The sequence below is a fragment of the Prionailurus bengalensis genome, chromosome D4, assembly GCF_016509475.1.
Source record: "Prionailurus bengalensis isolate Pbe53 chromosome D4, Fcat_Pben_1.1_paternal_pri, whole genome shotgun sequence".
In the NCBI taxonomy this organism is placed as follows: domain Eukaryota; kingdom Metazoa; phylum Chordata; class Mammalia; order Carnivora; family Felidae; genus Prionailurus; species Prionailurus bengalensis.
Window position 1 is genome coordinate 50392163 of NC_057359.1, and position 18213 is coordinate 50410375.

Consider the following 18213-nt stretch of genomic DNA (forward strand, 5'->3'; position numbering starts at 1 on the left):
AAGGACTAAACAACTTCTCCAATATGTTTGCTTCTTTTCTCCCAACAATCCCAAATGCAGCACAGACAGGACTTCCCCAAATTTCCCTGTGTCACAAGTGATCAGAAAGTTGATGTATTTTCTTATCCAAAGATTTTGAAGTGGTTACCTTTTTTTCTCTCAAAGATGATTGAACATCACCTTGACAATAGGGTAGATGTGAGTGACCTCTTGAGGGCAGGATAGGTAGAAAATGTGCCATTACTGGTGTCGACACATCAGATGTTCTTGATTCCACTCAAAGAATTCATTAGGTAGTGAAACAAACTGACAGCTTCATCAAATCTTGTTGGCCTTTTCACGAGTTATTGGAAGTAAGAGCTACCATCTAGTGAGGGTCAACCATACTGTATACAACATGTTGCTAAACATTACCTGTTCCCTTCTTGTAGAAGTGGAAATTGGCTGGGTGAAGTTGAGTAATTAAGAAATTGGTGAAAAGTGACAGAGCAGGGATGTGACTTGAGGTTCATTTGTCCTCAGAGCCCTGATTTTTCCCACAACACCACACTTGACAGCTCCTCAATCATTTTAGGAAGCCATTTTGTCCTCTCACCAGCCATCTCCGTATTAAACCGGGAAGGAACAAATGTTACCAGAAGCTGTTTAAAATAATTAGATTCCTAGCTTGTAAGTGTTTACCCCACACTCCCAAACATACAAACACAACAGCAGGATCTGAGAGGGCATCTATCCAATATAAACTTTCAGGGCTACTACAATAGCTTTGGAAATAAGCCAATGATTATACTAGCATTGCATTTGGTTTCTTAATCTCTCCTAGAAAACTTCTTATCAAACAATGAGGTGGGGTCAGTGTTATGGACCTTTCGTGTGTTTTGCCTCCCTAGAAGCTTTTATTTGTATTCATCCCTTCCAGCCAAAAGACTTCAACCATACGGGTCATCTGTCAGTGGCCACATTCACCATCCACCGGGTCCTCCCCCCTGACTCAGGGGTCTGGGTCTGCAGTGTGAACACAGTGGCTGGGATGGTGGAAAAGCCTTTCAACATTTCTGTTAAAGGTAAGCTCCATTTTATAGAAGTAGAGCTTGTATCCTTTATGTATCATTGGGTGCTGCTCCAAGATAGAAGTGTTATCTGAGCACTAAGATGACGTTAGGATATTTTCCAGGATAGGAAATCTTAACAACTTTTTATATGCATGAAAATGGAAGGGAGGAATTAAGTATATGACCTGTGGAGTCACACAGCCCTGGGTTTAATTTTTGTCCCTAGTAGCCAGACACCTGTCTATAGCCCTGAGCAATTGAATTTAACCTCCGTGAGCCTATCTTTATTTGAAAATAAAGCTTAGTTTATCTGTCTCTCAGGGTTACTGTGAAAATTTGTTAAATATGTAAAAACACTTGGAGTTGTGTCTGGAACAACATATCTTATAGTGTTAATATTTCATGAAAAGTTTGACTTCATTCTATTCACTATTGCACAGGATAATTTGGCAAATACTTTGAGGCTTACTCATTTATTATGAAATCCAGACTATGCTATATAATGAACATGAATGATTTCTTTCACATATTCAGCATTGTGAGTATTCTTCCTGCTCTGAATTAGTATTTCAAAATTCAAATTAATCTAAGTGGGTGCATGTACATTCTTGGCTTGAGCGGAAGAAGCAATGTGGAGGTAAATCCAAGTTAGCTTGGCTGGTATACATGGATACCACATGGAATTTTAAATGTCAGCTTCATTTTATTAAAACGTGTTTTAAAAACGTTTATTCACTTTTGAGAGAGAGCGACAGAGCATGAGTGGGGGGAGGGGCAGAGAGAGAGGGAGACACAGAATCTGAAGCAGGCTCCAGGCTCCGAGCTGTCAGCACAGAGCCCGATGCAGGGCTCGAACTCACAAACCACGAGATCATGACCTGAGACGAAGTCGGATGCTTATCTGACTGAGCCACCCAGGTGCCCCAGTATTTTTTTTTAATGTTTATTTTTTATTAAAAAAATTTTTTTTAAATGTTGATTTATTTTTGACAGAGAGAGAGACAGAGCATGAGTGGGGGAGGGTCAGAAAGAGAAAGACACAGAATCTGAAACAGGCTCCAGGCTCTGAGCTGTCAGCACAGAGCCTGACACAGGGCTCAAACTCACAAACCGCGAGACCATGACCTGAGCCAAAGTTGGATGCTTAAATACCTGGGCCATCCAGGCACCCCTAAATTTGTCAGTTTCTTATGAACTCATTTAGACAAAAACAGCAAACAGCTCTCTGATATGTATTGTAGAAAGAAAAGGCACCAAGCTAAGTGCCTCACATACCTCATCTTATTTAATTTTTATAAGAACTGTGGATGATAGATGTTGTTATGACCACTTCACCAGTCAGAAAACAAATTCAGAGGGGTTAGTTAACTTGTGTAAGGTAGCATATCTCTTAAGAAGTAAATCTGAGTTTTGAACCTGGGTCTCCTGGCTCCAAATACTCCACCATCTTTTCTAGACCATTTTATTTTCTGAGTCTGTTGTGTTAAAGATTAAGAAGCAAGATAACCAACGTTGACTTGTATTTGACCCATTTTGCTACTTGATTAGGAATCTTTGGGCTATCCCAGAGCTAATTCCCATAAATGAAATAAATGTAAATGCCCAGAATCTAATCTTTTTTTGAAAGACCAATAACAACATTAGCCTGAATACAGCCTTATACATTTGGATTCTGTACCCTGAGGATCCGTGTAAACTGCCAAAGAATCTTTAATATTTTTTGGGTTACTGGAAAAAAGCCCTGATCTGTTTTATTAGTAGAACATTCACACGATCAAAATAATTTCTTATATCTTGCGTGTTCTTGAAAGGAAGGAAATGATATGCAGACAAGACAAATTACCTTATTTTTAAGCTTGTTGGAATGTTTGCTGCCCATGGAAAATAAATAAGTCAAAAATAAACCATGTTGCTAAGATTCAGAAGAGTCAGTAGTTCTCATTTTTATTTTTTGGTGGAAGTCACAGCACACAGCATCAGTGCATAGAAGCATCTGTTTTACTAGGTTACCGATGCCTCTTCATGTCATAATTACTGATATCCATAAAATGGAAATAGCCATTAGGTAATTTAATCAGTGTCTTTAATCATAGTTTATACATTAAAAAAAAAAAAAAAAAGATGCAAGGCTTTTTGCTACCAGAATACAAGTTGGTACAACCACTTTGGAAAACTGAAAATATATACTAATCATTCACATACCTATGACCTGGCAGTTCTCCTAGATACATGCTCAAAAGAAATGAGGGTGTATGTTCAAAAAGGCATCTTCAATAATGTTCAGAGCAGTTTTATTCATAATAGCCCCAAATTGAAATTAACGCAAACATCCATCAACATCATAAAGGTTACATAAATTGTAGTATATTCATATACAACGGTTTGCTAGGGTTGCCGTACAAAGTTCTGCGGACTAGGTGGCTTAAACAATGGAAATTTGTTTTCTCAAGTGCTGGAGGCCAGGTGAGTGATTAAGGTTTCAGCAGAGCTGATTTTTCTCCTAAGGCCTCACTCCTTGGCTTATGAATGGCTCTCTTTTCCCTGTATTTTTCATATGGTCTTCCCTTTGTGTGTGTCCTGATTTAATCTTCTAAAGAGGACAACGGTTATATTGGATTAGGAACAGACCTAATGATGCCATTTTAACTTAATGACCTCTTTAAAGACCCTATCTTCAAATATATTCCAAGGTACTAGGGGTTAAGAATTCAATGTAGGATCTGTTTAAGTACATAACAGATATGCATACACATATGCATACACATAATAATTGTGTTTGGGGGAACACAATTCAGCTCATAACATCCTACAATGCAATATTAAATAGCAAAAAAAGTAATTCCTGCAATAATACATAGACATAATATTGAGCAACAAAAATATATGCTTTATGATTCCATTTATATAAAGTTAAAAAACAGACAAACCTAACTGATAATGACAGAAGCCAGGAAGATAATTCCCTATTGACAGGGCAGGGGCACAAGAGTTCCCTTTCAGGGGGCGAGGAGGCGCTGGAAATGTACTGTGTTTCAGTCTGGGTCATGGTTACGTGGGTGTGTACCCAGGTAAAGTCCCTTGAGCTAAACACACTTAAGATTTTTGCACTTAACATTATGCATATCTCAATAAAAATTATTAAATTTTTTTAATGGTTATTTTTGAGACAGAGAGAGACAGAACATGAGCGGGGGAGGGTCAGAGAGAGGGAGACACAGAATCTGAAGCAGGCTCCAGGCTCCGAGCTGTCAGCACAGAGCCCAATGCGGGGCTCTAACTCACGGACTGTGAGATGTCCTGAGCCGAAGTCAAATGCTTAACTGACTGAGCCACCCAGGCGTTCCTCAATAAAAATTATTAAAAGACAAAAAATAAAATGATAAATTACTAAGAGGAAGCTTTGGGGCAGTTTGTTTCATGCTTGTAAAAGTATCCCTTTTATAAGATACTGGTATTAATAGCTATAATAAAATAAGCATTTGATGGTTTAAGCAAACAGGTGGTCTTATTTGATCATACAAGGGAAGCATGACTTAATGAATGAATTTACTCACAGCAGTGCCCTCTTCTCAGAAACTGCCCTAACTAAAAACACTGGCAGAATCTGAAAGATTCTACATACATAGCATACATTCTTGGGGAGGAAAAAAAACAGGTGTGCATTTTTAAGAAGGATAGGTTAGTGGAGCTACAGAACTCACTAGAAATTCAATTGACAAACATTACGTAGCACCTGGTAAACCTCCATGGTCTTTGTCCTTTCGGGGTTTAGAGTCCAGTGCAGTGTTTTACAACCTTTTTATCATTATCACCTCACCAAGGAGCCCCTTTAGAAATTTATTCCCAAACTCTCCTCCCAACACCATAAAATGTTAGTATCATGAATGTACTGCATATCTGTTTATGAACTTAGGCTCTTTCGAGGGTCACAAACCATTGTATTATCTGAGGCTTTTCCAATCATGCAAGAACCAATTTTATTTTATTTTTTTTTTAATTTTTTTTTCAACGTTTATTTATTTTTGGGACAGAGAGAGACAGAGCATGAACGGGGGAAGGGCAGAGAGAGAGGGAGACACAGAATCGGAAACAGGCTCCAGGCTCTGAGCCATCAGCCCAGAGCCCGATGCGGGGCTCGAACTCACGGACCGCGAGATCGTGACCTGGCTGAAGTCGGACGCTTAACCGACTGCGCCACCCAGGCGCCCCATCAAGAACCAATTTTAACCACCTTGGGGTTGCTATTTCACCCCATTGAGAATACTTGGTCTTTGAGATGGGGAGATTATTCTGGATGGTCTGGGTGCACCTACTGTAATCACATGAGTCCTTAAAAGCAGAGAATTTTTCTTAGTTATAGTCAGAGATATCACAATGGTAAAAAGAGTTGAGGAGACATGATATTGTTGTCTTTGAAGATGGAGGAAGGAGCCACGAGTCAAGGAATGTAGGTGGTTTCTAGAAGTTGGAAAGAACAAGGAAACAGAGTCTCCCCTAGAGCTCCCTTACTGCCATGCTAACACCTTGATCCTAGTCCAGTGAGACCCATGTCTGACTTCTGACTTCCAGAACTATAAGAATAAATTTGCATTGCTCTAAGCTCGAGAGAGAGAGAGAGAGAGAGAGAGAGAGAGAGAGAGAGAGACCATGCATAGTCTAATAGGGAAGACCAATGTCAAATGATCACACAAAATCTCTAAGAATAATAAATTCTGAAAATTGCAACAAAGGAAAAGTGTAAGTTGCGTGAAGGTGTATGACACACAAGCATAACTGGGGTTTGGGGATGGCCCCTGTGAAGAAGTCACATCAGAGCTAATTGCTGAATGATGAGTTAAGAGGTACCAGAGAGTAGTGGGAGGTCTGGAGCACTGCTGGCAGAACAACATGTACAAAGAACCTGAGACAGAAGGGAGCTTGGTACACTGTCAGTTGGATGAACTGAAAGGTCAATGGCACTGGAGGGTACTGGGTGAGGGCAAGAGGAGGCAGGGGCTCAATTGTGCAAGGCCTGGCAGGTCATGGTATGAATCTTAGATTTTACTCTAGACATGATGGGGATCTATAGTTAGGTCTTGAGCAGGGAAGTGAGCATACTTTAAGGAGTACTTTGTGGATAATGGTTTGGAGGGGCAAGAGGAAAGCCAGGAGACCACACCACTGGCAAATGCATTGAATCTGAACAGAGAACTCTAAGGGTGATATGGCAAATGCGGGGGAGTTCTCCGGCCTTGAGACCTCAACCACCAGCCTAGTGCCAGGTTCTTGATTTCATTGTGAGAAAATTCAAGAAGGAGTCAAAGTGGAGCAGAAGACGCTTTATTGCAAAGCACAAGTACACACTGAAAGGGGATGGGTGGGGTGCAGGTACAGTCAGATACAGGATCTGAGTCGCTTGGGTGGAGGTAGGGTTCTGCTTTTTTATGGGTAGTCATAACTAGGGGATGGTATGTTCTTGTAGGGTTGTGGGAATAGGCGGGGACTTCTAAAAACTCTGCATATTATTACGCATTCTCCATGTCAGCTACTATATGCAGGCGCAGTCTGATTTTTCTCTTGTGGCTTCTCCACAGTCAAGAGGTACTAGGAGTACTCTAGTGCCCCCAATGCAGGAGTCATTCTTGGCAATTTGGAGGCTAACTGGGTCCGTGTACACGTGTGCCTTGAGCCTGAGCAACAATAGGATTCTTATGGCTGTGAGAAACCACAGAGCTATCACAGGGGTTACTCAGATGTCACATTCCGTCAGGTGTCAGACTCAGTTCCCTGTCTTTTGTTCCTCCTGCGGTTACCCAGTGTTTCCCTATTGCACCTGCCTCAAGAGGGTTTTGTTGGAAATGTAAGGGCACTCTTCCTCTACCTCCACCAAAAAATGATAATCAAGCTCCAAAGTGTTCAGGACTAATCTGATTGTTGAAATTTTCTTTAGTTCTTCCAAAGCCCCTGAATGCCCCAAACGTGATTGACACTGGACATAATTTTGCTGTCATCAACATCAGCTCTGAGCCTTACTTTGGGGATGGACCAATCAAATCCAAGAAGCTCCTATACAAACCTGTTAATCATTATGAGGCTTGGCGGCATATTCAAGGTAAGGTGTGAACAGGAAAGACTCCAGCTAAAGAAGTGGCAGGGGTAGAAAAAAAATTCCTCAAATACAGAAATCCTCTCTCCCACTCCCATTCCTCTGCCCCTGGGTAGTGGCTATAGCAGAGGGTTCCACTTGAGAGTATTCAGGACAGAGTGCGTGGGTCCTGAGTTCTTGGGCTAACTTTCTGGAAATTGTGGTATACTGCAGGACACAGAACCAGGCTGTGTCCAGCGTTACTATTTATATCAGTATGTCTTTCCCACACTTCTCTGGCTCATCAATCCTCTGTTTAGCTACTCTATCTGGCTGGGTCATGGTGGAAGATACATGCTTGTGCCATGAATACGGTAATAGGAAAGTCCAGGGCCTGCTGGAAAGGCAGAGAGACTATAAAATCTGAGGGGTGATTGTTGCTGATGTGTTGAGTTGTTCATTCTTTTTCTCTTTTGAGACTTGCCCTGTCCTGCAGGCTCCCAACACACAGAGATTTTGAAAGGAATTTGGACCTGAAAAGTTTGGGCTGTGGCAGACTAAACTGGGGTTGGGGGTGCGGTATGTGGGCAAAGAGTTGCCCCTCCCCCAACTCCCTGAAGGAAAAAAAATCCCAAAATGTGATAAAATGTCAACAGTTCACAGAAACAGTTACATTTATTTTGAAACACCAATTGCAGTTCTTTTTGTTCCCTGATGTGGAAATCACAGGTTTTTTTTTTTTTTAAAGCTGAACATTGTCAATTGGCTATGGTAGCACCACTTGTTAGAGCTCTCACTACCACACTTGTCGACAACAGGCATCCTTTAGTATCATTATGCCTGTCAGTTCCTAAAAAGGGCCCTCCACATACTCTCTGCAGGTAATTGACGAAGTTTCAAGAAGGAGAACAAAAGGAGGTTTGAGCTTAATGCTAGCTGACCTGTGTTAAATTAAGTCATGGCATTGTTACTGAGCGCTTCATTCTATTCTAGACTCAGCCGAAATTCAGAATCCCAGTGACATAAGGCTGATTTGCTATGTTGCTGTTTACGATATCAATGGCTAGGTCTTATTAAAAATCAGCTTTTTTTTTTTTTTTTCCAATACGGTGGTTCTAGTCCGTCATCACTTTCTACAAGTGGACATTCACAAAGTGTTCTAAGAACTCTTATACACAGCCCAATTCTTTTTTCTTAACAACTGGGAGTTTATCCTACAATTAGGCAATAGTTTGCAATAGCTATGGAGGACAGAGGCTGGCTAAAGCTAATAGCTAAACATGCATAAACTATTTGTTTATGGGCTCTGTTTTCAAGTACTTCAGAGCCCTTCCTGTGCAAGTAGTGTAACTATTACAAATCTGTTATCCGGTCTTTGTAAACAAACTCCCAAAGAATCTCTTCTGTTGAGAGCTGACTGCAATCACTATGTATTTAAAAACAGTGGCAATTAAATTATTTTATATTATTGTAATTGGGATTTTCCCTCCCTTAAATCTAATTGTTATTTCATATAGTTGAGGATTTGTGTGGTTTTACTCTACAAATGAAAAGACAAATGTGGAAGTGATTAACTGGCTCAGAGACCTACATGAAATGTATACATCGTCACCTGGAAACTTCCTCTAAAAAGCCTTTTTTCCCTTATGTTAGGAATGGCTTGCCTGTTTCACTTACACATTATTTCTGAGAACCAAACACTAGTTCACATCACAAAAACAACATTCCGATTTAAGCAAGGTATGAGAATGCCAACTTAAGTTTCCTGGACTTTCCCTCTTCTCAGTGACAAATGAGATTGTTACACTCAACTATTTGGAACCTCGCACAGAATACGAGCTCTGCGTGCAGCTGGTCCGGCGTGGAGAGGGCGGGGAAGGGCATCCGGGACCCGTGAGACGCTTCACCACTGCTTCTATCGGTCAGTGGAAGCAAATGGCATTTATTCCTGCGCTGGGTGGGAGCGGGGAGGAAGGGGAAAGAGGAAGGAAGACCAGGAAGGGTGGTGGTGGGCGAGTGGATGGGTGGGGGTGCAGGGGGAAGGAGTTTGCTTTTGAATGGGTGGGAAAGTGACAGGAAGGTTGACAGCTTGGAGCCAAATCGTTCTTTTATTTGGGCTGCACTCCTGGTCTATCTCCCTGGGGGAGGGTGTCTGCAGCAGTCCGGGACAGAGGAGGAAGCAGATGAGCCTTCAGGAAGGCAGGGACATCCCTTAGGAGTTGGGATTTACTTAGCAGCAACTGCTTGGTTCCTGAGTTTCACCAACAGCTTCCTGTTTCCATCTTCAGGGCCTAGGCCAGACTCTTGCCACATGTATACTTCAGAAATCCCAGTTGACTTATTTTTAAAACTAATTTCTAATGTTTCAAACTAATTCATGCCCGTAGCTGAAACGTCAAATAGAATGAAAGGCTGTTATCTAAAGATCAGACCCCTGTGTCACCTCCCCACCTCCGAGTGCTCCTCCCTATAGGCAGTCAGTTTCACCTCCTTAAGCTACTTCCTTTTTTTTTTTTTTTTTTTTTGAGAAAGACAGTGCGAGTGAAGGGCAGAGATAGAGGGAGAGAGAGAGAGAGAGAGAGAGAGAGAGAGAGAGAGAGAGAGAGAAAGAGAGAAAGAAAGAAAGTGGGACTCATCCCAAGCGGGGCTCGTATTTACCCAAAGTGGGACTTGAGCTCACCTGATATGAGATTTGAACTCACCAACGGTGAGATCATGACCTGAGCGGAAGCCAGATGCTTAACACCTGAGCCACCCAGGTGCCCAAGCTATTTCTTATTATATATACCTCAGTGGTTCTCAAACATTAGTGTCCATAAGAATTACTGGAGAGCCTGTTAAAACAGGTATCTGAGCCCCCCCCCCCCCCCCCCCGAGTTTCCAATTCAGTAGGTTTGGGGTGGGAGTCAGGCTCAAGATTTTGCAGCTCTAAAAAGTTGGCGAGTTGTACTGGATTTTGCATATCCTCGGTCCATACGTTCTGAGTAATATAGTGATATTTTTTTGGTTGATCAATGTTAGTATCTATTGGCCTTCTATTGTGGTGATTGAGAATCCTTTGAATCTGTGAAGTTTCCTTGATGCTAACCTAGGCTCCATCTTTCTGCTACCCAGGTACCACTGTCAGAAACAGTAAAGTTTGCCTTTCTAGTGGTCCTTGGGTATAAGCATTTGTTGCTGTCTCCTGGTCAGCGCTTTATAGTTTGTAGTTCACATATATTTAATTTATATTACCTTAAAGGATAAGAATCATCTTCCCCATTTTATTGAGTGGTTACTAAGTTGATCTTCAGACTTAACATCCTTTTACTTCTTTGGTTGTTGTTGTTGTTATTATTATTATTATTATTATTATTATTATTTTAGCTAGGAGCCCAAAGACACCATTTCTTTATCCCACTTGGTAAGTTTTCCTATTTTTAGTCCAGAAGGATCTGGATTAATGAGTGTGAAACACGAAAGAACATCTAAGTCTCCTGCAGGGGTGGTGCTTCCCTTAACAGAGACTGCCCAACTTCACTCACCCTACCTGTTTCACCTCACTAGCGCCACCCTTAGAAAACCAAAGGGAAACTCCAAAGCAACTCTGGTGCTTGTAGAAGCATTGTGCAAATGAGGAACGGTTTCCTGGGAACTCAGCAGATAGCAAATACCAAAAATCATACCAGAAACTATATAAAGTAGAAGATAAAGACATCAAAGGGGCTTCTGGCTGTGGTCAGGTTGCTGCTCGAAGGCAAATGGTAGTTAATTCTCTCTCTGCCAGTACTGATGAATCAAAGGGGAAGGTCATACATAATCTGACTCAGATGGAAAGTATTTATGGAACAGATCATAAAACACTTCACAGACCCACACTGGACTGTCTTCAGTGCTCAGAACATGTTCCAGCCAGGATGTATTTAGAAGTCTCTTGGAATATTTCAAAGGAGTTCTCAGGGGTAGGTGGGGAGGGAATTCTTGATGGTTCTTCTTTTCCCATCATTTGAATCTTGCTGATGTTTGGTTTTTAATTTATCTGGCAGTTGCACTATTTATAAGTGTGTTGACTAAATGGGGAAGGCCAGAAGGCCAGGAGAGGAGGGAAGAGATCCCACTCTGAACACATGCCACATACAGGGCAGGTAGGGAGGGGTGAAGGGTAAGTCATGTTCCCGAAGGAAAGGCAAAGGGAAGTTGGTCCCAGTTACTCCCCTGTATCAGGCGTAGGCTTAGAAGGTTTAGATGTATGCTCCAAGACATCAACCCTCTGTTCTGCTTTGTCGTTACAAGCTTGCCTAGCCCCTCTGGGCAGCTTCATGGACCTTAAACCTCAGAGATGAGCCAAAGGCGTTGACATCACCTCTTTGAGTTTGTAAAGGTTATAGGGAATAATAACTATGTAGAGTAATAAATGTATTCATGTTAAATAGTTATAATAATGATTTAATTTGCAAAGGCTATAGAGAGTAACTATTGCTTTAGCATAATGCCAAGTAAATTGTGGGACCTGACTGCTGGTTCTCCCTAGTATAACAGCAGTCAGACTGGCTGGTGGGAGTCACTGTCCTGATGTATGGAAATAGACCCTTCTTCTCACCAAGAAGAGTTAGAACAGTGTTTCTTAACCTTCTCTCCCTTTCCTTCCCCTCCCCCTCCTCCTTCTTCAATTATTGCCCCCTTTTTAGATATCTGTGTCCTTAAGACAAAATGTCTAAGCCATTGTAATGTATAAAATGTTCTCATATCCCAGGAACCAGTTTTTGCCCCCTTAGGGGCAATAATGTCCCCACTGAGAAATCACAAGTTAGAGGATCCCTATTCTGTGTTTTGCAAACACTTACTATCTGGAATTTAAAAATCAATTTACTATTATTAACTGAAAATACACAGATTCCTTCTGTGTTCGTTGACACAAGACAGGAAGAGAGGGAGGAAGGAAGAAAGAAGAGGGAGGGAGGGAGGGAGGGAGGGAGGGAGGAAGGAAGGAAGGAAGAAAGGAAGAAAGGAAGGAAGGAAGGAAAATAGGTTATATTAATAGAGTCCCTGACACCTTCCAAGCATTTTCACATCCATTATCCCGTTTACTCCTCCTGAGTCTGCAAGACTGCTTTTTTCATCCTGTGTTACATGTAAACTTGGAGAACTTACGAATTTTCCCAAGCCACAAAGCATTATCTGATTCATTTCAGAACGCATATTGTTTCCATTCAGGTACCTGTCTGGTAGCCCAGGGTCTTGGCAGGGGCAGCATGTGGTTGTAGCTGATACTTTGATGTGATCAGAGCAGGGCTGCTCCAGGCCCTGCCACCACAGCTATTATAATGTTTGAAATTCTTGCTAAGGAGAAGTAACCCTAAAATTGCTTTAAAATATGTTGCTCAAACGCATGACAGAAACACTGAATAGTTACCTACTATCTCACAATCTTGGGAAATCTGTTTTAATTAAAAAAAAATTTTTTTTAATGTTTGTTTATTTTTGAGAGAGAGAGAGAGAGAGAGGGAGGGAGGGAGGGGCAGAGAGAGAGGAAGACACAGAATTTGAAACAGGCTCCAGGCTCCAACTTAGCTACCATCTGTCAGCACAGAGGCCGACGTGGGGCTCAAGCTCACGAGCCGTGAGATCCTGACCTGAGCTGAAGTTAGACTCTCAGCCTACTGAGCCATCCAGGCGCCCCTCCACATTTTAAATTTTTATCACTTTCCTCCCTGTGCTTCATCATTTGTAGACATGACTTTTACCATGTTGCAGAGTTTTTTCTCAAGTATTATAAATACTTTATTGGCCTCCCATACTTTTCCCCATGATCTATTTTAATCCATTGGATGGCTATATCATAATTTATTAAAGCATTTTCCTATTTTGAGTATTTAGGACTGTTTGCTATTTAAATAATGCTATAATGAACATCTTCATGTACATAGGTTTTTCCCTTTCTTTGAATTATTTCTTCAATATAAATCCCTGGTATGGTTAGGTTATAGGGCCAAAGCATATGGTCATTTCTAGGGCTATTGGAAAATATTCCCAAGTTCTCTAAAGGTCTTCCTGTATTATAAGTATTCAAACTACAAATTAGAATTGTTACAAAGATTTGCAGTTTTGATAGAAAAAAAGTCTTGCATGGTTGCTAGCTTGTGTTTCTTTGATGGCTTGTGAAGTTGTATATTATTCTAGAAGCCAAGGTTGTTACGTAAAGCTGCCCTTTGGGGCTGTTTGTGCTTCACCCTATGTGAAAATCATGGTCTAGGGGCACCTGGCTGGTTCAGTCGGTAGAGCATGTGACTGTTGATCTTTGGGTTTTAAGTTTGAACCCCATGTTGGGTATAGAGCTTACTTGAAAATAAAATCTTTAAAAAAATCATAACCTTTCTGGTTTCTCCCAGGTCTCCCTCCTCCAAGAGGTCTGATTCTCCTACCAAAAAGTCAGACTACTCTAAATTTGACCTGGCAGCCAATATTTCCAACCTCAGAAGATGACTTTTATGTTGAAGTGGAGAGGAGGTCTGTGCAAATGAATAGTGACCAGCAGAATATCAAAGTCCCAGGCAACTTGACTTCAGTGCTACTTAACAATTTACACCCCAGGGAGCAGTACATAGTCCGAGCCAGAGTCAACACCAAGGCCCAGGGGGAATGGAGTGAAGATCTCATCGCTTGGACCCTTAGTGACAGTAAGTAACTCATGTGCCCCCAACCTTGCCTGAATGACATTGGGCTAACGCTACTTGGACTTAGCTACCATCAAGTCAAGACTGTTTGCTGGAAATCATAAAAGGCAGTTAATTGTGAATGGAGGCTAATTAATACCCTGCCCCAGCATACCAAATCATTTGAATAACCTGTAATGCATAAGAAATCTCCATGTTTTTGGATTTGCAATAATTCAGGCAGGACTGTGCTAAAATTTACCTTTCCTTGGTATGGAGTTATGTATTAAGTAAGTTAATAACATGAATAAGCTTTTCTAGGGTTTAATTTGTTACAGGACAGTTTTCAGGATTGTCCTCTTTCTTGGGGCGCCTGGGTGGCTCAGTCAGTTAAGTAACTGACTTTGGCTCAGGTCATGATTTCTCAGTTCATGAGTTCAACCCTCACATTGGGCTGTCTGCTGTCAGCACAGAGCCTGCTCCAGATCCTCTGTCTCTTTTTCTGATCCTCCCCAGCTTTGCTCTGTCTCTCTCTAGAAAACAAACAAACAAACAAACAAACAAACAAACAAACTAGGATTGTCCTATTTCTTTAGACACATAAATGCTTGTTACTTATGTCTTTCCTAATCTTACAAACCAAATACTTGACTTGAAAAATATTCATAATAGATAATTCTTAGGGTTCCAAAGATATTTGAGAGTAATAAAATCGCTTTTATTTCAAAATATTCTGCAGCCCAGGATTTTTTGTATTTCAGATTGGTCATTTAAAATTAGTTAGGACTTCTTGGGTTTCCTGGTAGTATTGAAAAATTTTCATCATTAGGCAAAGAGTTCTCTTTTGATTCATTGCATTAGAACTATATCTGTGTGTTTTGGAGTCCTTGGAAAGATTAAATATTTCTTGGCCACACCAACTGCCACTTATGTTAGGATCTTGTGGTCCCTTGCCAATACCTGATGTCTGAGGCTCTCTTCAGCTGTGTCCTCACTTCCTCCGTACCAGGTGTAGACATTGGCTCTGTTTCTCCAGCCACTGTCTTCTGTGAGTGACATGTGAAGTCAACTTCTTTGTCAGTGTTCAGGAATTCTTCATCAGTTTGTAAAAAATTCTGTGAAATTTAAAGTTACAACATAGTACAGAGAATAGTACTTCAAACACTTACATTCCTACCACCCAGAATTAACAACTGTTAATATTTTGTCATATTTACTTTCAGCCTTTTTGTTGATTTATGGAAGTAATAACACCATACAGACAGATCACAAGCCCCTTGGAGCATCATCCCTACTCTCATTCTATTCTCTGCTCCCCAGAGACAACCCAATTAGGAGTTTGCTGTGTATCTTTCCATTCAAGGTTGAATCAACTCAGTATGTTAATTTCATCCATAAGTGCACATATGCATACAAAGCACTCTTCATCTTGCTCTTTGGAATAAACATCATTTCATCTTATCCATGTTCCTTTGTTTAGATCTGACATATCCCTTTTTAACTTCTGCATAATATTCTTTGTTATGACTGTTGTCTTATTTATCCATTCCCTTTGAGGTGGGCATTTAGGTTGTCTGTTTTCTTCCTTCCCAACTTCCTTCCTAACTTCCTTCCTTCCTTTTTTTTTTTTTAACTATCCCAAAGAAAAATGCAATGATCATCCTTTATGCATGTCTCCAGGTGCATAGGTGTGAGAGCTTTTCTAGGGAGTATGTCCAGAAGTAGAACTGAGGCTATTTTTCTCTGAAGTGGCTATTCGAAGTGGATGATGTCCAGGAATATGTGAGAGCACCATCTTCCCCACATCCAGTCCTGTATATATATCCTTTCTCTATAATACTTGATGTTGAAGACCTTTTTATTTTTCATAATCTCAAAGGTAAAAAATGGTACCCCACTGTTAATTTCAATTTTCTTTTTCTGGGTAACTAGCAATGTTGAGCATCTTTTCATGGGCATTTGGATTTCCTCCTTTTTTTGATGTATTTGTTGATACACTTTGCCCATTTTCTATTGGTTGCCTTTTCTTACTGATTTGTAAAAAGCTGTTTATATAATTTGGATACTTATTCTTATTACACACATTGCAAATATTATTCTCATAATTTTTTTTATTTTCACCTTGTCTGTGGTGACTTCTCCACAGATACTTTAAGTTTTGAAGTAATGAGTAAGTTTCAATATTTGCCTTTATGGTTTGTACTTTTGTTTCAGAATTATTCTCTATCCAAGGTCATGAACATATTCTCTGTATTTTTTCTAGTAGTTCTAGTTGTTTTGTATATTTGGTTCTTTAAAATTTAGGGATGTTATTTTGGTGTGCTTTTAAAAAATGTTTTATTTTAGTTTTGAAAAAGAGAGAGAGGGAGGGAGGGAACAAGCAGGGGAAGGGCAGAAAGAGAGGGAGATATAGAATCCAAAGCAGGCTCCTGGCTCTGAGTTGTCAGCACAGAGCCTGACACGGGGCTGAAACCCACAAATGGTGAGATCATGACCTGAGCCAAAATCAGACATCTAACTGACTGAGCCACCCAGGTGCCCCTATTTTGGTGTATTTTAATCTTTTTAGTTTTAGTCTTATTTATTCACATATAGCAAGCTAATGGTCATAATGCCATACTTTGAGTAGTCACAGCCTAGCAATTTCATCTGGTCCAAGTGTAAGGGGTGGAATGAATTAAATTTGGCCTATGGCCCCAAACGTATGTAAAAATAATACATGTGTGTAATTTTTTTTGCATACGTATATGCAGAGTACATCATTTGACACAACAATTACTTTGTAAGGAAATTAGAATAGGAATTGTCATCATGTTTAACAAATGAGGAACCTGAAGCAAAGGAAGGTAAGCAACTTGACCAAAGTTATTAAGCAAGTAAATCGTGGGGTTAGGACTCGAAATTGCATATTTTAATTCTATGTTTTGTTTGTTTTTACTAAACCAGGATACCCATTAGTCTCTTTGGAGGGGCAATGAACAATTGCAAAAAGAGATCGCTTCTTGGAGAAGTTCATTTTGCAGTCATATCCCACTTGTAAATTGTTTGGTTAGCTTTTCCTAAAGTGTTTTAAAATCGACTTTAGAACCTACCTGGTGAAACTGCAAAAATGTAGATGGCTGGATTCAGACTCCCTGCATCTAAATCACAGATCCACTAAGCTAGTTCAAAGGGTGACTTCTTTCAGGCATAATGTGGATAAATTGGTAGATGTAAATTTGTGCTTTTTAGTTGGCATTAAAATTAGCAGGTGTCTGCAAGGCACTGCTTCTTTTTGTGACAGGTTTAGATCTACCGCTGGTTTATCAAGTTGAATATTTTTTTGAGGCACCACTATATACAAGTTAATCATGTGTTAATAGTAGTCTGAAAATGGTAAGAATCCAAATATTCTGTCATCTCCTTATGGGAAGGAAGATTATTCTGTATTTTTGTAAAAATATACAAAATCTTGGTAGTGGAGGCAAAGGAAGTTAAGACATACTGTTGATGAATCAACTGTGGGTTGGGACATAGAAAATGACCATCAGATTTGGAAGGCCCCAAATCCAATATTTAATCCTCATAAATTGCCACAGTTACCAAAGGAGTATGATCAACGTCATGGAAAGAGGAAATTTAGAATGCAGAAGAATCTCTGAGAATTTAGGATAGAAAGAATATACCTGAAGACATTTCTTGAAGGTTCTGTTTTGCTTCTAAGCAGTATATGGGGAAAGACAGTAATATATGGGGTGAAGTCGCCTGGGTCTTTTACTTACTTACTGGGACCAGTACAAGTCCTTTCATTTTCAAAGTCCATCTCTAAAACTGGATAATAAAAATCTCAGCACTACTCATAGCCACCTATGTGGTTATGAGGGTCAAGAGGGAACCTGCATATGGAAACACCTTGTCAACAGCCTCACAGATGGAAGGTATAATTGATATCAGGGGCAAGACCTTGGATTCCTTCTTCCCTGGGGTCATACAGAGTCACTCTATTGTATAGAGTTAGCGACTTACCTCCTGCAGGAGTCCTTTACCAGACAGCAGGTTGAGTGAAAATGTAGGGACAATTCTGTGCCTATCATCTTCACATCTGGAAAACCTCAGAACCTCTCTTTCTCATCCTCCCCCCGAGTAGAATGTGATCTCTATTTTCCCTAAATCCCAGTAGCATTTTGTCTGTTAAGTCCTTGACACATTTTCTTATGTATACACTGACTTGTTACTGCTCCATAAATACATTTAGGGCAAGGATAGGCTTTTTGGGAAAGTGGCTAAGATGATGGACTGTGGAGTCAGACTGCCAGGAGTTGAATCCTATTTCTTCTACACAATAGCTATATGACCTTGGTCAAGTCACTTTACCTCTCTGGGACTGAATTTTTATAAGATTTTTAGGAAGAGGAGATGAGTTATATATATAAATGTCACCTCTCATAATCTTTCTGTTCTCCCCAGCATCAAAAACAGTATAATA

At 40.4% G+C, this 18213-nt stretch overlaps 1 protein-coding gene across 3 annotated transcripts in view; it reads left to right on the top strand.

Annotated features, from left to right (window-relative positions):
• Nucleotides 1–18213, top strand: part of TEK (TEK receptor tyrosine kinase) — a 106467-nt gene that overhangs the window by 66617 nt on the left and 21637 nt on the right. For 2 of the 3 annotated variants that reach the window (XM_043566795.1, XM_043566796.1), the window contains exons 9-12: nucleotides 920–1064; nucleotides 6982–7143; nucleotides 8903–9037; nucleotides 13485–13772. In XM_043566795.1, coding sequence (XP_043422730.1) covers nucleotides 920–1064; nucleotides 6982–7143; nucleotides 8903–9037; nucleotides 13485–13772 — 730 coding nt within the window. The remainder of the gene's footprint in view (nucleotides 1–919; nucleotides 1065–6981; nucleotides 7144–8902; nucleotides 9038–13484; nucleotides 13773–18213) is intronic. The other variant, XM_043566797.1, reaches the window with a different exon arrangement.